A 23,911-nucleotide genomic window follows, 5' to 3' on the forward strand; every position below is an offset into this window, starting at 1 on the left:
TTTTGGATGGTGGTGGTATTATATAATTTTGTTTCTTTCTGTAACTTTAAATTATTATCCTTGATTTTATTGTTTAGATTTAAGACTTGTATTTTGTTACATAAAATGTTGTTTAATGACTAGAAATCTAGTAAAGTATAGTGTAAGGGCTAATAACATGTTAAGAGGTTGAATCAAATATGAACAGTAATTTTTTTTTATAAATTTATTGATTAATAACATACACAGTTCATACCTTCATCTTTTCTATATATAATCTCCTGCACAATCTACTTACTTTTACCAGCGATTTGGAAGCTTGAATATTCCTTGTTCATAAAAAGTTTGAGAAGTTGTCAACCAATTGCACACATGCTCCTTGACGTCTTCATTGATTTTGAATCATTCCCTTTCAAGCGATTCTTTCAAGGGCATGAACAAAAAATAGTCACAGGGGGACAAATCTGGACTATAGGGAGGGTGTTTGAGGATTTCCCAGTGCATTTTTTAACTTATCCTTTCTCAAAATTGTGATACACGGCTTGGCGTTGTCATGGAGGAGGATGACATCTATGATGGGCATATTCTGTCTTTTGTTTTGGTAGGTGGCTTTAGTTGACTGTAGCAGCTGACAATAGTAAGCCGCATTCTCTGTTTATTGACTCTTGAGAAAATCAATGAGTAAAACCCCCCTTGAGTAAAAAAAATTGTTGCAAGAACTTTTCCTGCTGACAGACAGGTTTTGGCCTTCACTGGGCAGGTCTCATCCTCCTTTATCACACCTTGCCATTTTTGACTTGAAGGGTAATGATGGACCCATGTCTCATCACATGTGACGATGCAGCTTAAAGATCATCCCCTTGCTAAAATCATTTCAGAAGTCTCTTGTTGATCTCCAATCTGACCTGTTTTTTATTTTCAGTCAACAACCTTGGAATCCATCGAGCACTAATTTTTTTAAAGCGAAGATGATCAGTGATAATGGATTGAGCACTCCTATAGCTGATACCCATTTCTGACACAATTTCTTCAGCAGTGAACTTCGATAAGCTCTCTAACAGCATGGATGTTGTCAGCTGCGAAACTTGACCTTGGACATCGTCATTACGTTTGTTTTCGACATTTTTTATTGTCTGACCCAGGTATACACTAAGTTTTAGGACAGTATAGCATCCCCAAACTGTACTTTTAAACGAGTTAAAATTTCCACAGGTTTAGCACCTTCATTAGTTAAAAACTTTATGATTATACGTTGTGCAACAGATGACTGAACCTCTTGCTAACTCATGGCTTATTGAGAATAGAGCGGAGGAGCTAACCAAGCTGGTTTCCCCTCTCTAACACACTGAACATTAACCCCCTACTCCACTATCCAACTTGAAATTGCTTGCTGCATAGAATAGCAAAATTACCGTTTTAATTTGACTTGCCCTCATATTATTACTTTTTACTGAAGGTTTAATGTATTTATTTTTCAGAGTGGTGAATTGGAAAAAGGTGGCCCAGTCAGTGAGTGCTTATTAGAATTACTCATTGATATGACAAAACCAGATAGTAATGGTAATAAAGTATTAGTACCTAGAAAACTTTTGACTGCCCTTCGCAGAAAATGTCCACAGTTTGAAGGTGGTGACCAGCATGATGCACATGAGCTTTTAAGACATCTGCTTGACATTGTCCGCACTGAAGATTTAAGGGTTAGTGTTGTATTTCATCATTATTTTTTAAAGATACTAAAAAGGGATGTTCAAGTTCCTTTACACAATAGATTCCTAGTGTTCTCTTTTCATTAGAAAAAATAGAAATACAAAAATTATAAGAGAATTTCACTTTTCTGAGAGTTTCTTTTCATTATGCAAATTTGTTTGTACATATGATATGATGTTTTATACTTTGGAATATATGGTTTAGCATACTTTGCTTGCTTTGTTAGTGCTTTAGGATCTTAACCCAATCAGAAGAGATGCAATTTATCTTTTCTCCTTGTTTTTACGTAAGCTTGAGAATGTAGTTGCTTTTTATTTATTTTTTGTATACTGTTACTTCAGATGATGTTAAGGTGTTTGTGATTTATTAGTATATCCATCATATTTTTCTTTGGAGCTAAATGTACCCTCCTGAAAAAGGATTTTGTTTCCTTTTTTATATTCGTTTTTAAAATTTCCAAAGAAATTTAATGTTGTTTTATCATCTGCTGATGTATTTCAATTTTGAATCACTTGTGTTCAGAAATATACAAATAGCTGTGAAGTTCGGTTAATTACAATTTTTTAATTCTAAGCAGAGTACATTTCACTATGCACTTGAGTAGTGATTTTTAAAAAAAAAATAGTTTGCTTTCATGATTACTGTCTCTTAATATCAATGCCTTCACCTTTTTTTCTAATGAAAGAAGTACCTGTTATCTTTATCAAATATAACTTAAGTAAAAGATTTGGCTACATTACTTACTGCTTCTAATGAAAACAAAGAAAAGTCTTTGTGTTTTATTGATATAATAGAGCTGTTGGTGATTTGATGTGATATAACGAGTGACCCATTGTTGAAACATTTAATTATAAAAATTGTCTTTTTTGTAATATTTACCATCCTTCAGTGTTAATTGTTTTGCCGTATGGTTTGTATTCATGATTATAATTCTCTGACAGCTGAAGAAAATGTTACTCATGATTTTACTTGTGAAAAGTTGTCTTGAATTTCTTGGTTTCTGGGAAACCAAAAGTTGTTTGCTTTTTGGTATGATTTGGCAGAGTAATGTTTCATTGCAATCCTTTTCAAGAAACCATTTCCTTTTCTTTCATTGTACTGTAAGAATTTCAAGACTGTTCCTGTGAATTTTTTACTGTAAATGTCCATTAGCATTTTTGGGTGCCTCCCTTGAACTAAGTTTTTTGTAGTGTAAGTGCTTGGTCATAATTTTATGCAACAAATATTTTTAAAAACTGGAAATTGCTGAGAGACAAATAAGAAATTGTGAGTAGTCTTATCAAAACAAATCTTTTCTTAACTTTGTGAAGCAATTATTGATTGAAAGACACTTCGCTTTTCATCATTAACATTCTTCCTGCCTTTTTATACATTGTAATCTTCTTTCTTACCATATCTTTATTTATCACATCTGATCAGTAAACTTCTTCACAAATATGACAGTAAATTTTAAGTCGTTGAATATTTCTCATATTCGTATATATGGGCGGTGGATGAATGTGCTCCGAACAGGCCTCTGGAAAGTTTTTTAAAAATCATAAATTAGTGTTGCTTAAAAGTGTCTGGTGCATAATTTGTGAAAGCACATATCACACAAGTAATTTTGATCCAATTACATAATGATTTTTATATTGGTAATTCCCTGATTGTTTACTCAGAACATCTCAACATAAAAATTCCAATGTGGACTCAAAAGAATTATCCAATGAAGCTAGAATACTAATAGTGCACATGGAACTTCAGGGGCAACAAAAATATGAAAAAAGCTTGAAAAGAGCATTTTGCATTGTAGCACCCAGAAACAAATCTAAACTGCATGATGCAATTATAGTGATCTTGGCTGAAAAGGTTGATGACTATGCAAAATTAAAGTCATTAAAAGGGAATGTGTTTTGCTTAGGAGACAAATTAATGAATTAAAGGAGAAAAATTATTTACGAAAAGAAATGATTTAAGCCAAGAAAAATAACATTTATCAGTAATTACAAATTATTCATCAAACACAAATAATATATTTCCATTGGAAAAAGAGCATGTACCTATCTTTGTTGAAAATGATGACTAGGAAAAACAAAGATTCTACATTTCATTATGTGGTCTGTATAATTCAATCATTTGGTTCAATTCGGTTCAATTTAATTCATTTCCTGTAAAATATATCATTAAAAAACAGATGACCCTGTCATAGTTAAGTACGTGAATAAACGAAATATCGGCAAAGAAGATCTATACAAATTGATATAAACAATAGAAATTTTGATGAACAACATAAGTGCTATCTTATGCACTTGTGTACTAGCTGGAGCAATTTGAAAATTTACAATTATAAAATTACATGCAGAGTCATTTAGTATTGTTTAAAAAAAATAGTAATATAATCTATGTAGCACACCAAAGATGTAGAGTAATCAATGATCTTAACATTAGACCTTGCAGAAATTGTACGTGAATTGGTCATAGTGCAAAAAAAAAATACTAATTCTTTGTGAATTGTCCAAACTGCACTTATAGTAATGATGAAAAAAATAAAATAAAAATAGAAACACAGATCATACTGCTGTAGGTACTGAAAATTGTGATGGATTGAAATATTATATAAACAGAGCTGATTGACTGTCCAATGAGACCTGAAGTTCCCATACTACTAGATTTTATCAAAACAACCAGTAATAAATCTGAAAAAATAAAAGTGTCACATGCTCAACAGCAGCAAGTCTTCTCATTGATTCTACAGTCTATAGTAAATTAGCACCAGTGTCAACTTCCAGCATCGAAGTTGATGCTGTTGCTACCAAAAATCAACTTACTGCAAATGGTTATAATATACAGTTTGATAATATAACTCATTTTAATTCATTAGACTACATATGAAACTTAAGAATGTTATATGTAAATATAAGGAGTCTGAAACATAATGTAGAAAAATTAGAAGCATTATATTGTATATTCTTTTCCGTAATTGTATATGTGGAAACATGTTTATATGAAAATTGGGAACTTAATTTTTGTAATATTCAAGATAATAAGCTTATATAAATGAGGGTCATTTAAACAAGGATGACAAATGATATTGTGCTGGATGATTTAATATAGACAAAATGAAAATTAATGAAGACAGTTTGGATTTTCAAAACAACTTTTTTTAAATGTGTTATAAACTATTATTTAAAAATTTACTGGATCAGGTCTTAATGATTCATATATAGATAGTGTGTTCATAAAATCTAGTTTTGGAATTCAACCTATAAAATTAAAGTACGATTTAATTGATGACTGTCTACTTTTTAAAATTTTTCAAATAATATAGAACAAAGCACTTGTTTTTTGCAATCTTCTGAAACTAAATCAATTAATTATAAAAAGCTTGCTAAAATCTGCTGTAAAATATCTTTTAATCATATTTATAAGTTGCGTGACCATAAGCTTACGACAAACTTTTTAATAAACTCAGTTGATGAAATTTTAATTAAGTAAAAAACAAAACCTATGAATTCTTGGGTAGACAAAGGACTTATTCAGTAGGCAAAAACTAAAGAAAAATTGTATAAAAAGTGGAAAAATAACTAGTAATAAAAGATTGAAAGATGAATACAATTAGTATAAAACTAAACTATATAAACTACTTAGAATTGCTCGATTTAATTATGATAAAAAATAAATTAAATGATTTTGCTAACAATAGTAGAACAATTTAGAATTTTGTTAACAATAAAATTGGGAAAGGCAAAAAAAAAGAAGATAATTATGGAGTTGAAATAAATCTTTAATTATTTTTTTAATTGTAAGATGTCCAGTTCACTTTAAATTAGTCAAAGAAACTCCTTTAAAAATGATATTTCTTCCATAAACACTGATGATGATTCCATAATTTCCTATGAAAATTACACAGCAATGTTATGCTCAACAACAGAATTCTATAAAATATAAATTACAACATTTCTTAAATGGTATAAATATTTGGTTACATTCAAATATGTTTTATTTAAATGTAGATAAGACTATTTGTAAAACTTTTACAATTTGAATTAAAGCTGAATAATGATAATGTTAAAAAGGATTGAAAATTTTAAGTATTTAGGAGTTTTTGTGGATTAACATCTGAGATGGATCTTTCAAATAGCAAGTTTATTATAAGGACAAAATATATAACTTATATATTATAAAGGCTACAAAAGATAATTAATACATAGTTATGGTCATGTGTGGACTTTACTGTAGCATTGTGAAGTACAGAGTAGTTGCACAGGGAACGCACTTCCCTCTGCAATTACTATTTGCATTTGTTCGCACAACAAATCACTTTTAAAAATTGTATGTGATGTACATGTCAAAGTTATCAAAATAATATATGAAATAAATACTGACTCCTATATGCAGTACATGCTCATGAATCTTTATATCTTCATTATAGTTGTTTAACTTATATCTACAAAACATTTAAATTAGATGTTAGTATTTACAGTTTCCTAAAGTTGGAAAAGCAAAAAAAAACCATATTTACGTTTCTGTTATATATTTTATAAAACTTCGATATCGATAAATGTTAAAAAAAAAAAAAATAGATTGGTTCAGAATAAAGTACTTAAAGAATAGTCGTGTTTTGTTAGTTGGTAGCAGATAATTCTTGTATACACTGTGTAATAAATGACATAATTGTATTTTCATAAATTCACTTTATATATTGATTACGTATTAGTCTTTATTTTGTAAAGTTACTAGTATTGTTTGTGATTTTATTATTTTTTTTATACATTAGACTGTATACAGATACCCATGTGCATCTATGCAAGATAAATATCTATGTAACTTTTTATATATGTATTATCTTATTTAAATTTATGACCTGATTTAATAAATAAATACATAAAATTTTGTATATGTTAGAGTGAACAATTATTTTAAATGTATGACCATAGTGATTATCCAGCTACCCCTTGTATTTTACATTATGTTTTATTTTATTGAATGTTATGTTAGATGTGCTTGCTCCAGTTGCATAATATTATATAGCAAACATTTTCAGAATTTCAATTCTAGCCTATAAAATTATATGAATAATGTTTTAACTTAAGTTTCTTATTACAAAATAGCAATATTTTCAAACTGCTATATTACCTGAACCTTTACTCCAGCAGGCTGAAGCTTTGCTAATGTAACAAAAAAAAATACATTATCTTCTTGGAATTTTTTTTTTTTTATTGAAAACTGCTTGATATATTGCCTCGACACTGCCTGGTTGAAAGATTGTCTTAAAATGTGTTACTTTTTTCATTTATCAACTGCTGTAAAGTATTCAAACAATTTTTAACCATATTGCATATATAAATAAATTAAAAAAATAACAAAATGTAAAATCAGCTGTGTACTTATGATTTATCAATTTGCATTTGTGAGTTAATATGTACTTCATCAATGTGCATAGTACAATAGTATTCAGGATACAATAATTAGGAAAATACTATATGTAGTTGTTGGAAGGTTCTGTTATTTCTCTTTAGTTGGTTGGTTTCAGTTGTGATCTACAAATAAAACCAGCATATATATATATATATAATATGATACATAATTATGTATGATTTAATATAAAATCGTGTTACTTATAATACTGTTTGAGAAGGGATACATTTCATAATTTTATGAAATACAAATTAATTATAAAAACCTGCTTTCTTTCGCAAATTGAGTATGATCTCTTAAAATAAAAGTCAAAGGAATGGAACCTAGGAATATAATAACTATACTTTTCATCAGAACTATTTTGTGGTTTTTATTGTTAGCTGTTCTAGAAATGTACTATGCATACTTACTGAAATACTCTACTAAGATATTTAAATAAATGGTGAGGGGGTCAGGGCATGTAGCTGTTCATTAGATACACGTCATTGATTAAATTTAACAAACTAGCTAGTTGGAAAGGGTAAATTAAGATGCTAAGCAGTTTTTACATGACTTTTTCCTTGTACAGAGGTATCAGCGCCTGATATTAGAGAAGAGTGGACTGTCTACAAAGGTGAATCCTGTTGAAGTTGCTGAAGATAAGAAAAAGTGGGTGAAGGATTTAAATCAGAAAGTTTCTGAAGAAGTCACTATTCGACCTGATCAGATATTTAAGGGGAAATTGGTTAGCCAGTTACAATGTCAAACCTGCTTTCACACATCTGACTGCCTCGAAAGCTTTCTTGATTTAAGTCTTCCTGTTAGTTCTGAAAAAGTAAGTCAGAAAAATAAGAATTTTTATATTTGAAGTAATTGGTCTTTTTTTTATCCATTACTGAATGCTGTTTATGTTGAAAAATGGTTTATTTTGATATAATTGTATAAATTGCGAGAGTGGATTATATATAAATGAAGAATTTATGTTTTAAATTTTATTGGTACAAAATGAAAGTACAAAAAATTTCATAATTTTTCTCTCTAGCACCTGCTTGAAACGATTTTTGATGCTACACTGAAAATAATATCATGTGTCACTAGCATATAAGACTTTTATTCATTTGTTGTTAGTAAAGCATTGCCCATCCAATGCCTCTTTGTGGTTCAAAAACATGGTAAAACAAGGCAATATGTAGACTCTTCTACACAATCCAGAACATTACCTACAATTTTTGACATATGTGGTTTTTCTGTGTAACTTAGTGTTATTATGGAGCAAAATGGTATTCCTGGTGGATTGTCATCTACTTTTAATCTAGTGAACAGTCGTAATTTGGTCAAGGACTTTGCTGTTAACTGTTTTAATGGAGAAAGTGTAGAAGAACCTTTTTAACTTCCAGAACACACTAGCTAAGACCTCCCCTGCAGACAATAGAGTTTTGGCCTTGACGAGTGCATTCTCCTTTTTTCATCATTTCATACTTCCTTTTACTTTCTGGGGTGTAATGATGAATCCTGGGCTCACACGGGTGACTAATCAGTCCAGGAAAAGATCCCCCTTGGTCTTGTAATGATCCAGAAGCCATCAGCAGATCTCAGAACAATTCTGAGAGAAGGTGCAGAACCCAATGAGCTGATACTGCTACATCTAAACTTATCATGAATGATTTTTGATACTGCCATAGCTAATTTCAAGTTGAGCTGCAATTTCACCAATCATGAGGTGAATGTGAATTCATAAGGTCACAAACCACATACATGATTGTTCTTATCTGTCTGACTGTTCAGAATAAAATTCTGATTTCTATTTGTTGCATCCTCATAGCTGTTTTTTTATCGGAACTAATTTTATTTAAAAAGTATTTTCTTATATTTGCATTTGCTTGAAGATAAATCAACAGAGATTATAGATTTTCTCCTATGAAGGCTACATCTCAATATGTTCCTAGATTTTTACTCAACATTTCCTGACAATCATTTTTCTAAACTACAGCATTACCAGTTACTTAATGATTGTCTGACATCTAAAGTGAATTTACATTTGGCAGTTATTATAGATCAGATTATGTTTGATTTTGTGATGTGTGTTTCAATACAGTGCTTATTAAAATTTCAAATACCTGCAGAGGTTTTTCTAGGTTATGCTGCTAAATACATGCCTTTTTACTTCTTGAAGCTCTAGTCATTTACATCTTTGATCTAGCCTTGTTTTAATCATTTTAAGAGGGTGCTTAATCTTCTCTGAGAGAGATTGGATTAAGTAATAATTGCTTGCATGTTTCATATAAAAATGTAACCTCAGCATTGGCTGTGTGATGTTCATCTCAGTGTATGTTTATTATGTTTTACAATGTATGTTTACTATGGTTTCAGAGTACATGCTATGCGTGGTGTTCGTTAGTGTAATTCTCACTGTTTTACTGTTGCCATCACTAACTTAAATGAAACCACCGTTAATTAGTTCTTATTCTAACTAGAATTTTGTAAACTTCTCACCCAAATGAATCCAGATGTAATGATCATCATTGATTGAAGCAGGGTGATTGGTTCAAGTTTGCTACTAAATTTTAATATGCTACTACCGGAAAATGTTAGTAATTAGGTGAATTTATATTTTTATAAAGTGAAGAGGCTTAATCTAAATTAGGTCAGTGTGATTGGGAAAAGTTTGTGGCAGAATTTTTTTACAAAAGAGAATAGGTTCAGCTGATTTGGAAGTCGAGAGTTCCAGGGTTCAAGTCCTAGTAAAGCCAGTTATTTATACACGGATTTGAATACTAGATCGTGGATACCGGTGTTCTTTGGTGGTTGGGTTTCAATTAACCACACGTTTCAGGAATGGTTGAACTGAGAATGTACAAGACTACACTTCATTTACACTCTAACATATCATCCTCATTCATCCTCTGAAGAATTATCTAAACGGTAGTTACCGGAGGCTAAACAGTAAAGAAAGAAGAATTTTGTTGTTAATGGGTTAAAAGAGAATCTTGGGAATTTTCGTTTTACCTGTTCAATAAAAGTAACCTCTCATTCTTGACTGTTGTCAAGAATATGTTAAGTTTATATACAGGAAAAATTTAGGTGTTTTGAATGACAGATTCAAGAGAAACTACATGAACGATAGACAATCTACCGTGGCAGAAACTGCATTTTCGGGGGCAATTAGGGCAATTCTCTTAAGGTACCACACTAGATGATGGTACACCATTCATTCCATCACCTTGCTCAGGATATTGGTCAAGGAGGTAAGATAATAACTTTTGGGCCATGATTTATCTCTGCCAGGTTTCAATACAGGAATCACCAATGCTTCGGACTAAGAATCTAGAAAAACATAAATTTATATTTTATGTATTGATAATATTCTGTTATCAATACTTAAAACATGTTGTCATGTGGTATCTGGGAAGTGTGATAATATCTTAAGCCTGATATTATCATTTCCAGCGGAAGTTCATGGGATTTGTTCAAGGCATACCTTAGCACATCAAAAATAAAATGAATGTTTAATTAATTCTGTGAATCTCTGATAACAAATAGCATACTTTGTACCTGCAACCTAAGTCTGATAAACTCATGACAATATGTTACTGTAAGTGAAACAGACATAAACATATTTCCAAACATACTTGCCACATCAGTTGGAGTTATTACAAGGACTCCAACCAGCAACTCCATCGCTGATGAAGCTCATCAGCAATTTCACTAACGTCCATCTATAGAATATACTGTCCCTGTTATGAGCAAAGGGGCCTTTACCCTTAATCCTGTTCGTGCTCTTTTAGAGTGGGGGTCGTAATCTGTAACTGTGTGTTGATCTTTGATTTTACATTTGATCCATGGTCTGTGGTTGACGACTGTTCTAGCAGTCATTCGTTGATACTTTTTGAAATAGTGGATGAGCTGCGTGATGGCCATGAGGGACACTTTCCTGTTTACCATGGGAGGGGGTGCTTCCTGCATAGGAGGGGCGGACTGGCTGAAATTCTCCTCTTTGTTGGAATCCAGACTGGAGACTTTTTCTTCAGAGTTTGACGGCCTGCCAATAGATGTTCTGGCAGAAAATTTCACCTCTGCGGTGGAGGCAGAGGCTGAAGCTGCCATTCCTAGAAGCATTGGCTGCGAACATATATCTGGTTGGTGGTCTTGGAATCTGACAGCAATGAAGCAGTTTGTGAACCAACTCAGAAGGGCTGCGCAATGAGACTGTGATACCAATCGGCGTGTGGCCGATTACCGGCGTGTGGCCGATTACCGGCGTGCATATGTATTATCGGCGTGCAGATTACCTGGCAAGGGCTAGGTACTTTCATAGCATTAGGTCCTCCAAGCGTAATTCCTGGTGCTCCTTTGTTCAGGAGCAAGGGAATCGAAACCCTTGGGGTGTTGTGTATAGAGCTCTTGTACAAGCGCAGGGATGATGTCCTCCTGTCGGCTTTATCAACCTGTGAGGGTGTGGTAATTGATAAGAACCGTGTCCTTATCTACTACTGGAAGTGCTCAGACGTGGGTCTGAGCACTTCCAGTAGTCCTTGATCCTCTAACTAGAATATATAATAGAATATGTTATCCTTGATGAGAATTTTTGATTCAAGGAACATCTACAGTATGTAGCAAAAAAGGCCGCTGCTGCTTTTTATGGAATCCATAAAGTCATTCATCCTGATTGGAGGTTGAATTACTGTACCATGCGTATCCTTTACAAAGGTGTCAGCAAAGCTATTATGCTGTATGCTGCGCCTGTCTGGGCTCACTGCATGGCTTTATTGGTATTGCGTGGACATTTTGCTGTGGGCCCAGCGACTGCTCTTGCTGGCTGGCTGTTATAGGCGGTTACAGAACAGTCTCGCGGTTGGCAGTCTGTGTTGCACCCGGAGTCAAACCAATAGATATCTTGGCTAATGAGCATAAGGAATGCTACATTTCCAAAGTAAATAACCTACTGATGTTAGAACGAAAGCAGGAGATTGAAGACCGGGGCCTTGCGTCTTGGCAGGTCAGGTGGGATGAATCCCCCACAGGTCGTTACATTCATGGTATATTTCCTATAGTGTCTAATTTAGGTGCGATTAGATGGGTCTCCCCCAATTGGTATATCACACAGTTTCCTCTGGGCTAGTTTGGCTAGGTTTTGTTTGGTGGATTTGAGTCAATGCCCGACTGATACAGTGGACCACGTCCTCAACATCTGTCCCCGATACAAGGTCGAACGTTCACGAGCTGTAAGGGAACTTGAGAGAATACATTCCTTTTGATCTCCATATCAACTGGATGATCCGCGAGGAATGGTCTATAGTGGCTGGTTTTTCTTCGTGGCCTTGCAGTATGTAGTTCTGCAGAGGGAGTTTAATTGAGGTACTTGATCGTGGTAGGATCCTGGGTAGCTAGGGTTCCGGCTTAGGTATTGGGTTGGTTGGAGGCAGGCGCATTGGTATCATGCCACAATTATATTGGTGTCGTTTGTGATTCAATTTGGGGCTCCCGCTGGTAAAGGTGGTTGCGCTATCAGGGTATGGTACCTGTGCAACCAGGGGTGTGGCTTCCCTCTGCCAGTGGCGGTCTGATTGTGACTTGGTAATGCAATGTGAGACTTGGTAATGACACCATGATGGGACCGAGTGGGGGTACAAGGTTTGTCCCCCGGAATGAGGTTGCATTCCCCTTGTTAGGTGACTTAAAATGGTCGACTTATTTGGGTGTAATTCTGAATTTCTATGTTGCGTAAGACACAGTTTTGATTGGTATGAGTATAGCACTGATTTAACTTTCAACTCGTTCGTTTTCTGAGGCATTCACAGTCACAAACGGTGTTGTCAAATCTGTCCTAGGTATGGGGTTCGCACTTCCACGGTTTTGGTTAGTTAGTTTGAGGGAATAATGCTAGGTTGGATGTGAAAATGTCCATTTGAGGCCTACGTAAAGGTGAAATTTGATATGTATTTACTGATGCAAATATCTGCCGAGGCATTTACATTGGTGGCATCCCGACCGAGACTTGGCTGATTACTGTGAGATGTAATCAGTTAGTGTCTAAAGATGACCTCTGGTAAAGCCCCTCAGGGCTTGGAATGGAGGGGGTGGTGTGGTGATCGGTAACGTCACAAGGTGGGTCTCTTCCCCCTATGGGGTTGTGATAATGGCAAAAGATTACTCCTCGACTAGTATTCAATTTATTGTGGTATATTGCACTTATATTTATTCTGTTTGTTACTAAAAGTCTATATAATTATTGATCCATCTTTGAATTTTCTGACCACTTGAACCCATTACTGCCTTATTTATCAGGAAAGGTGAGACTTTATGAAGGAAGCCATATCTTCCTGATTATTACGAAGAACTACAAATCTGATGTTTGTATATTGTATGTGGTACTTTGTAACCATTTAAATTATTATCTTCGGGATTGTTATCCTCGTTAGACAAAGCTGAGCAAGGTCTTTTCACAAGACTAATATTGGTGGTTTTTTCAGATGGACCACAAACCATCATAAGGTTTTTCTGAGGACTAATAATTTTGGTCCCACAAGTATTGGTGAAATACAGGACCACCTCTGCAGAGCCCACATTTACAGAGGCTAGAACTAAATACAACTGGGTTTGCCCAGGTGCCCAGAGAACATCTTTTGAGACTCACTACATAGAGCCATCCACCCATCAGCATGATTTTCCACATTGGGTTACGTTTGCATTTCGTAAGGTGTTGTTGCAACACCACCGAGTGTATGTGTAGGAAGAAACAGTGTAAGATGTGTTGCTGTATAAGTGTATATGTTGTAATTTGTGTAGTGTTTGTGGTATGATGTATGTGTATTGTATAAAAGGTTCAGCAGGTCAGTTTGTAGTGGGAAGAAAAGCTGCATAGGCTAGGGCCATGAGGACCCTAGTCCCCAAAGTCTTAAATATTAAGACTCCGCATTGGAGTTGATGGAAGAAGAATGTTTACTGGAGAAAAATGGAATTTTCTGAAATAAATTATTGAGGACAAAGGATTTTGCAGATATATTGAGTATGATACCCATTTCAGTGGTGACTGTGTAAATGCATTATTTCCCACTAGAAAGGAGTACAGTAATCTTTTGTGACTGTGATGTATGCAAAGCACCTTAGGCACAATTGGTACTAATTTTAGGTGCTTTTTGTACGAGTAATAATGCTCGTTTACAGCTAGTTCCTGTACTCACTGGGTTGCTTTAGTTGTGAACTTGTCATCGCAAATCAGCTGAGTTCTAAGATTCAGATCTTGTAAAGGCAGTTACATTTTATGGATTTGAATACTAGATCGTGGATACCAGTGATCTTTGGTGGTTGGATTCCAATTAACCAAAGATTTCAGGAATGATCGACCTGAGATTGTACAAGACTACACTTTGTTTACATTCATACATATCATCCTCATTCATCCTCTGAAGTAATACCTTATGGTGCTTCCGGAGGCTAAACAGAAAAAGAAAAAACTAGCTCCTGTGGTGAATTGATTACATGCTGAATGATTGTCTGAGCAAGCAAATATTGATCTGAGCAGAATTGTGTCACTTACACCTACATTTACATTTGTGTCAATATCACCTACATTTCAATAGACTTTGCATCTTGTTATGCAGTAGTATATTCAACTCTATAAAAAGTTAACAGTAAGGAACTAAGTGTTCCTTACCTCTTAAGTAAGGCTGTAATGGTTTTTTTATTCTTTTGAATGGCTGTGCCATTTTTGAAGTGACTTCTTCTTGCGTCAGGTTTTCTACAACCATTATGATTATGGCACTTAACATACACATAAGTTATACATAAGTTGAGCTTGGAAAATTTGTACAGAATTTAAAGAAATAAAAAGTGCATTGAACAAGTCAAATGACTAATTAAAAAAATAGATCACCCTCATTGCTTTTAAGTTATTGTTTTCTATTGTTAAAGAAAAAACTGTATATAGTTTTCTCAATATCTAACAGTTGCTTACGGTGTTGTTAGAAAAAGAAAAACTTGCTTTTGTGTTGATAACCCCCACTTTAGGTTTGTTCTTAATGTGGCAGATGTTTAATTAAAGATAAACTGTTAAATGTTAATTTTTTAGTGGGGGTTTATGAGTTTTTAGAGGGACTTTAATCCTGGGTCATATTAGTGCATATTGTATGCAACTTCAATCATTAATTTGCCTTTCAAAACTTAATTCTGTAAATTAAAACGCGTAAAGTTCATGCACAGCACCTCAAATTTTACAATTTCATCTTTAAATCATCTAGCATCAATGTGGAAGATTGACCCACTGACAGATGTTTTAGGTTTAGGAGCTGGTACTTTTGGTGTCTTTAACTACTCTACTTATGGAAGATTACTTAAATCTATAATTTTTTCTTTTAAAAAAAGTATTTTTTAATGTTAATTTTACCTTTAAGGCAGTTTAAACTATGTTACCATCCCCTAAATCCACTGAGTTAGAACTGCATGAAATACAGAACATATAAACTTTATTTTTAATATATTTTATTTTTGGATAATTCAGATCTTAATCGAGGAATTTTTTCACAGGGTTTTAAGTTTCTAAGGGGAAGTTTAACATTATGAGTTGCAGATGCGTGTAATTTTCACCAATCATCATTAAGTATATTTTATTGTTTTTTATTAAAATTAAACAACTATTTTTAAGTTAAACTAAATATTTATTTAATTCATAATTGTGATGAGAGATTTTATTTAGAAATAAGTTACAGTTAAAAGAAATACATGACTTTTCGAAAAGGATAGTAAACAAATTTAACACATAGAGGTTCAACAAAAGTAATGGTTTTCTTTTCATTGTTTGTAACTTATTATGTTGTGTAAAATCTGGTCCTTAATAAGTGTATTATTTTAATTAATGGTATAAACAAACCCATGAAACATGATAACTAATTTTTTGTAAATAATTTTAAATTTTTTATTATTTTATTTGTGGTCTATGTAATCTCTTATCTTGCTTTCTGAGAAAGTTTATTTTATGCAGATATTTGTATGATTCTGTGTACTTAAAAAAATAAAGGAATCTGTTACTAATGATTTATGGTTTATTTTAGCCAGTACCTCCTGTAGTTACTAGGAGGAAAAATCAAGTGTTGAGTAAAAGTGAAGAGAATGAAGTAGATGATACTAAAGGACAAGCACAGCCATCCAAATATCAGCTCAAGAAAGAACGTAAGTTGCAACGGCGTGGCAGAAACAAAAAGAACAATCAGCATACAGAGGAAGGCCAGGGTGAGCCCAGTATTACTGAGGAAGACAAGAAAGGTATTAGCTAGTGTAACATATTTTAATAAATGGCGTACTTTTCTGGTCGAACCTCTTTTTTGGTGTTAATTTATTTTTTATCTTTGTAATACTTATACCATTTTTTTTTTAATTTACATTATTTAAGCATTGTACTTACTATTTAATAATTTTTTTGTCAAAGCTGCATTTTACAAAAAAGATTTCTTCAGTAATTAGGGACATTAGGACGTTTTATTAGAATATTTTGAGTTTAAAAATTTGCTAAGTTATTTTCATTTGTAGATTGTATTGTGCAATAATAAGTTCAGAACTTTGGTTACTTCCAGTGTCTCGAAAACAGGCACTTTATGGGAGTTAAAGTTACATTCTACTAACAGCCGGACTAATTTCAGTTCAGAATTTAAATTAATATACTTAATTATTTTCTATTAATAACCTTGTGCTACAAAAAATTGTGTGTATTTTAAACATTTTTGAATCAGCTTAACTTTATCATTAGGTAATAAAATGCTGTTTTCAGTGAAAGAATACATCGCTAATTAAAAAGATTATATTAATTAAAATATACTTAGCTCCATTCCAAACATACTGTGATAAAAATTCATTAAACTCTTTAATGCATTAGTAATATTTTTATTTTAGGCAGTTGAACAAAATTAACTCATTGCCTTAAGAACTTCACTGAATAAAATCCTGCATAAAGAGAAGAGAAATAGATAGGTAGAGAGAGAGAGAGAGAGACAGAGTGTGTGTGTATAAAATAAAGCTGTAATTTTAATGACTAGTTATCATATTTCTTGTGGAAGTAGAAATTTCATCATGCCTATGCTTGTGAAAAAGTACAGTATGCCAAACATACTGTGTTGGCATTTAGTTTAATTTTATGGAAAATTTTTAAACATTTTTTTTTGTTTACGGCCAGCATATGTAAAATTGCATGAAAATATAAAAATATTTTAACCATACAACTGCTATTGCAAGGTGCGTTTTAACTTTTCTGCTTCCGTGTGTTTTAACTTCTTAAATAAAATCTCTTTCAAATAAAATTAAGTTTAAATGTAGTGCAGCAAAACACGTCAATATGTTTAATAGCTGAACAAGGAAGTTATGTGGTGTCTACATCAGATTTTTATTGACTGATATTATTTCTCCATTCTTCCCCAATATTTTAATACTTGTTTGGTATTCTCCTCTACTTCTGTTCACATATCAATTGCAAATTGTTTTTTTCTATCCTCTCTAACAGTTTTTGTACCTGTATAACTTCATTTCTAGTTGAAATACTCTCATTTTCTCTATTTTTTAATTCTTTATTATTTACAGTTACTGTTTATACAGTTACTATTGTTTATTTAAGTTAATTTTTTTTTGTCTAATTTTTTTATGACCATTTCTTTTGTTTATTTTTATTTCTGATGAATCATTTACAACCACTTTTTCTTAATAGATTACTTTACAACCTTTAGTTTTAGAGTCTTTTTATTATCCTGTGATATTTTTGTAAAAATTATGTAACTTTTTTCTTAATGTTAGTACAAGATTAGATAATTGTTTTTCTTTAATTCAGATGCTGAATCTTTTGTTTATGTTTGAATGATAACCTTTCTGGTTGTTCATCCATGGAAAAACCTTCAGCAGTATAGCTCTTAATTGTCTGGACAGATTTTTCTGCCTTCTGTTTAAGTGCAATGACTTCTTTCTATCTTTTTGTCATTTATCAACTTATTTTTCTATCCACTGAAGTCTATATCCCAACTTTGTCACATTCTTTCAATTACCAACCAAATCCAGACATGTTCCAATTCTTGTCCTAACACGGTACTGTCATGTTATTATGTATTCTGATTTAGAATTTTAGTATTGCTAATTTCACTGTCCATCGACTAATTTTTGACATATTACTTTAAGAAACTTTGGTTGAAGTCAATAATAAGGAGTAATTGTTGACAAAAGGTATAGCACATTGAAGATACTGTTATGATGTGGAAATTAACACTATGAAATAATGAAGTCTTCTCTGTGGTGAAGTCATCTCTTAACTTTTGCACTTGAAACATTCAGTCTGCTCCTAGATAAATGCCTAATTTAATTATTATTCTTATGGCAGTTACAGCAGGCAAATATCTGATTATAGCTAAAAAATATAGTATGTGTTACCATGAAAGACCAAAAGAAGAGAATGTCATTCTCTGGTGAATGTTGACATACCAAATATGTCGGTGAAAGACCAAAATATTTGCTTATATTATTATATATTCAGATCTTTGTTGGTATATGTCGACAAACACAGCTAAGCTCTGGTGGGGGTCGAAACGATAACTAGAAATTAAAATAATCACCCGGTACCAATCTATAAGGTAAATAGATTACGAGAAACCCTTGTAAAAAAAGGAAGTTTAAATTTAAGCCAAATTCAACCTTCACTTGCTTCGCTCGCTAACCTCATGTAATTAACGCTAAATATACAACTTATATATGTCATTCTCCAACATTGGAGGTAATTAACCAGATTCACTGTATTCAGCCTGCACTTATGCGTGAAAGTTGAATAAAAATATTTTTATCAAAAAATTGAACAAAGGGCACATGACCATTTTTTTTAATCATTATTGTTCATGTATGCAGTGACATATACTTATCCTGATTGGCCCTTTCAATTTGTAATGCTAAAAACTTATATTAAATTTTTTTATAAATGTGGTAAATTTGATTAATCTCCAATGTTGGAGAATAACATATAATTTGTATATTTAACGTTAATTAGACGAGATTAGCAAGCAAAGTGAGTGTAGGTTACATTTGGCTTAAGTTTAAACTGCCTTTTTTTTACAAGAGTTTCTCATATCTTATAGATAGTTTTGGGTGATTTTTTTTTGTAAATTTCTAGTTATTGTTTTGACTCCCGCTATAGCTTATTTGTGTTTTTCTTTTATATACCGGCAAAAGTCCGAATAAACAAATATTTTGGTCTTTCACCGATGTATTTGGTATGTGTTAACATTCACCAGAGAATATCAACATTTACCAGATATCGGTCTTCACATTAACGCGTGCGTATATACATACACTCACACATGTATCATTTTTTGTGATTTGTAGTTATTAATCCTTACTGCAGCATTCTTTGTATTTAGTGTTTTATATGACTTTTTGGATAGTTTGCCCATGAAAACACCATAAAATAACATTATTTGTTAATATTTTTTTTTATTCTCCTTTCATTCTTCCGTATTTTAACTGTCCACTGTGATAATGAAAAGGTGAACTATCTTGTAATCCTATGACTATAAAAAAGCCCTTTGATCTTTTCAAATTGTTCTTAGGCAGCTTTTACTGTCTATGAAGAGCCTTTATCATTTTTATCTCTCCTTTTTCTTCTTTTCCTTATTCTGTTATTCTGTTTGAGTTAATAAACTCAAATTCAGAACACTAATTTTTATTATTAGTTAGGATATAATAATTAATCATATATTAGTTACACATGTGAATCGGTTTGTAGATCATTTCAATAGACGTTTTTTAAAATAGCATTTATATACTTTTATACAAATAAATAAGATGCCTCCTACACGGTTCTTAAAAATGATTTATTTTTGAGCAAGTAGTTTTTGTCTTATTTTAGAAATATTTTGAATCTAAATATTTCTCTATGATTTCCATTGCTTGAAAATCTTTTTTGATAGATAATATGTCCAAAACTTTGGTAGAATACAATTTAAGCGAGAAAACAAAAAAAAAATTTTTTTGCCTAGAGAAAGAAATGTAAGTCTTTTTTAAAATTTCAAAAATATGCATTAAGTGCTGGAAAGAAGATGGGCTTTGTCTATTTATTATTTTTTAGTAGAGTAGAAAATAGGTAAGAAAATTACAGAAAAATATTTTTCCTGCCTGTAATGTTTTTGTTTGAATTCAGTCTTCAGAAACCATTTTTCATAAAATCTCTAGTTATCTGGTTTAAAACTGCAAAATAATATATTGAAGAAGAAGGTTCTTTTTATTTTGTATGAAATCTAATATTTGTCTTTGTTAAGTTTGTGACAGAACACAAAATGCCAGAAAATAATTTTTTACTTGTAATATGAGCTGCTCCTAGGCATATTTTCTAATCAAGTATCCCAAACCTTCGTTCTAACTGGATCATTGCTTCTTAAGTTATGTGAGATAACAGGTAGACTAAATAAAAAAAAATGGTAGAAGTATCTTTTTATGTTTGTAAAGACAACTTTCAAATTCTCAAACATTTCAGGTTAGATAGGTACTGTATAGTCTTGGTAGTATGAGTTAAAGAGGGGACTATAGGTCCTTCAGATTAGTGAAAAAAATCCATATTACTGGAAAATAATAAAGATAAAACTTAACTTGTATTCTTTCTAAAAAGAAATATCTTTTTATTTTAATTAATAAAACATTATTTAATTAAAAAGATTAATATTGCATATATTATTATTTATTTTGGTTGTATTTGCAAGGGTGTACAAGAAGTTCTTAGCCTGACAAAAAACACAAGATTTATCAGAAAATTTTATTTTTCAATTTAGTCTGTGTAAATGTATCTAATTACTTTGTGATTTGATACATTTAGACTGTGACTTGTCCAAGTCTGCAAAATAAGTTGTATTAGTTTTTAACTTATTATTTGAAGTGAATCTTCATCCAGTAAGTCAAGTCATTTCTTCAGGTTTGGGAAGAGGAAGTAATTGCTGGGAGCCAAGTACAGTGCATGTGGGAGCACTTCAATATGACATAGAGTTTTGCAGCAACAATATGAGATGTGTGTGCAAGCACATTATCGTGTAGAAAGAGCACTTTCTTTTTGTGGGCATTTAGCATGAACAACACCCTTCACTTGGTCCAGTAGTGAAGCGTAATATTCCTTGGTACTGTTCCTCCCCTTTTCCAGGTAGTTATCCCACACCGTACCACCAAGAATCCAAAAAATTATAGCTGTGAATTTTCCTGCAGATTGAACAATTTTCACATTTTTTGGTGCACTTTTCTCATGCTCCCACCCCCTTGTATGGACTGCTGTTCAGTTTCTGATGTGCAATACTTAATCCATGTTTCATTTACTGTTATAAAACATCAAAAACTCAATGGAATTGCATTTAAATAAGACTAAATGCCCTTGAAAAATGTTCAATCAAATGTGTTTTTGATTGACTGTTAACAAACATGGCATCCATCAAGCAGAAAGTTTTTTCATACCCATTTTTTTTCATAACATTATGTAAATTATAGTTGATGCAGTCTATCAAGATGTTCAAATCTTGAATAATACCCTTCAGTTGGTTCAGCAGTGAAGCATAATACTCTCTGGTAATGGTTGTCCCCTTTTCCAAGTAGTTATGCCACACCATTCCACCAAGAATCAAAAAATTATAGCCATAATATTCATCATTAACACGATTTAATGTGATTATTTTATATGACATTTTGGATTTTTTTATGATTTCATCAGTCATAGTTATTTTTGGGCATCCTGAGTGTTTATAATTTTGAATGGATGTTTGACCACATTTAAATTCAGAACTCACTTTTTTACCATCGAAAACAAAGGGGAAGAATCCTTTAAAGTGGAATCTGTTTTTGTATGTCCATCAGGGTTAAATATTTTAAAACAACGTACTTAATAACAGCTCAAACATCAGTCGTTTTATTCATTTTCAGAAAATGTCAGAACTCATTTGCTTTATTCGATCTCCACAAACAAGAACTAAAAGCACTTGTCTGAAACTTTGCAACATCCCATCTAAAGGATCACATTTCAACAAATACAGTAGTTACTTGTTTATATTTGCATCATCTCTTGTCAGGCTGAGAACTTTCTGAATGACATTTTAGATATTTAAAAAATACTGATTAAAATATGGTCTTGTGTATTGTCTTACCTCATTGCCTTTCAGAATAGGCGAATATTCTCTTTTATATATTTGAGGGACATCTTTTTCTAGCAGTGATATTACATTATTTAAAATACAGCACTTTACTAGGGGTTATTTCTTGTTGCTCATTCGATGCAAATTAACACATTTCTTAAAAAATGATGGCTATTATAGTGGTTCACTTTTTTCTTCATTTGCACCTTTCCATCACCATTATTTTTCTGATTTTTGGTTGATTTCAATAACTGTGTTCTCATCTATTATTCATTTTTATAAAGAAAATGAAAATCCATTTCTAATATTCAATTTCATCAAAGTTTTCAATTTCCCATCCCACTATATTTTGTGCTAAGTCTGTTTATCCAAAATAGGAAATTTCAATTTTTTTACCTGACTCGCTTCATTACTCTTATAAAATTCTAATTCAAGATTTTCTGTAGCAATTTATTATGCATTTAAAACATCAATAAAAATTATATCTTTCAGGTTGACCTTATTTTTTTTAAATTCTGACAGTTTCATCTTTATTATCTCTAAGAAAGTAAGTTAGTATTTTAACTTGAAGCATTCATATCTCTTGCTTCAGTAATTTTGTAAAAGTGATTATGTAAGAATTGCATAACTTAACGTAAATAAATTAATAATGGATCTCTTTATATGTTAACACATCTTGTTGTCTTTTGAGTTATGAGTTATCTTTATACATATTTGTCTGTGACTGGAATAAAATCTTTTAATGCAATTAAAAAATATATTTTATATTTGTCCTAAAAGCACTTTACCAAGAGAAGAAAAACACAAAATAAGAGATTAAAATTTATTAATATAATTACCTTTCTGTGTCAGATTGTGTGATAGCTACTTCTGCCTAAATAACATTAGGCAGAAGTAGCTTGTGGCAATAGAACTATTATAAGTAAACCTCTGTTAACTACAGTTTTTCGGCATTAAAATAAAACTTAAAAATCCTGAAAGATGACTAAAGAAAAGAAGTAGTTAATTTATAATTATTTAAGACAACTCACCTCTTTATGTGGTCATGTGCACAAACATATGCACACGTGCGCACACACTCACACACACAGAGTAATATTTCTGGTAAACACGATTTAGATCACATTTAGAAAAATACACAGCATTAGTATAGCTAATTTAGCTCACAATTTTTGTGAGCTAAAAATTGTGTATAATGTTTAATTAAGTATGAGGGTTATTTTTTTCAAGGTCCGATCGGTCGCAAAATAAAAACCCGCACAAAAATCAGATGAACCTTTGTGCATATGTGTTTCGCAGCGTCTCTAGTATGGCCTACAATCACGTCACATCACTTTGTTTAGTTCTGAACACGCAGCTAGCATGCAAATATGTCTACAACAATAGTATCTCCCGCCAAGTGTGAAGTGCATGCGGTAATTTGATTTCTTCAGGCTGAGGGGTGTAATGCAGCTGAAATTCATTGACAAATAAGTAATGTGTATGGTGAAAATTCAATGAGTGACAGCAAAGTGTGACAATGGTGCAGGAACTTTAAAGCAGGACATACAGATGTTCATGATGCAGGTGGTCAGGGAAGGAAGTGAGTATCAACCGATGATCTCGTTGAGCGAGTGGATGAGGCAATTCGAGAAAATCGTCGGTTCACAATTTCTATATTGAGTGATTTGTTTCCTGAAATTTCAAGGTCAGCTCTACACCATTATGAGTGAGAGACTTCAGTACCTCAAACT

General features: G+C 32.2%; 1 protein-coding gene across 7 annotated transcripts in view; it reads left to right on the forward strand.

Annotated features, from left to right (window-relative positions):
- Positions 1-23,911, forward strand: part of LOC142334232 (ubiquitin carboxyl-terminal hydrolase 16-like) — an 89,629-nt gene that overhangs the window by 33,488 nt on the left and 32,230 nt on the right. For 6 of the 7 annotated variants that reach the window (XM_075382086.1, XM_075382090.1, XM_075382089.1 and 3 more), the window contains exons 8-10: positions 1,458-1,676; positions 7,652-7,897; positions 16,110-16,320. In XM_075382086.1, the coding sequence (XP_075238201.1) occupies positions 1,458-1,676; positions 7,652-7,897; positions 16,110-16,320 (676 nt within the window). The remainder of the gene's footprint in view (positions 1-1,457; positions 1,677-7,651; positions 7,898-16,109; positions 16,321-23,911) is intronic. The other variant, XM_075382091.1, reaches the window with a different exon arrangement.

Source organism: Lycorma delicatula, chromosome 1 (genome assembly GCF_047948215.1).
Source record: "Lycorma delicatula isolate Av1 chromosome 1, ASM4794821v1, whole genome shotgun sequence".
NCBI classification, from domain to species: domain Eukaryota; kingdom Metazoa; phylum Arthropoda; class Insecta; order Hemiptera; family Fulgoridae; genus Lycorma; species Lycorma delicatula.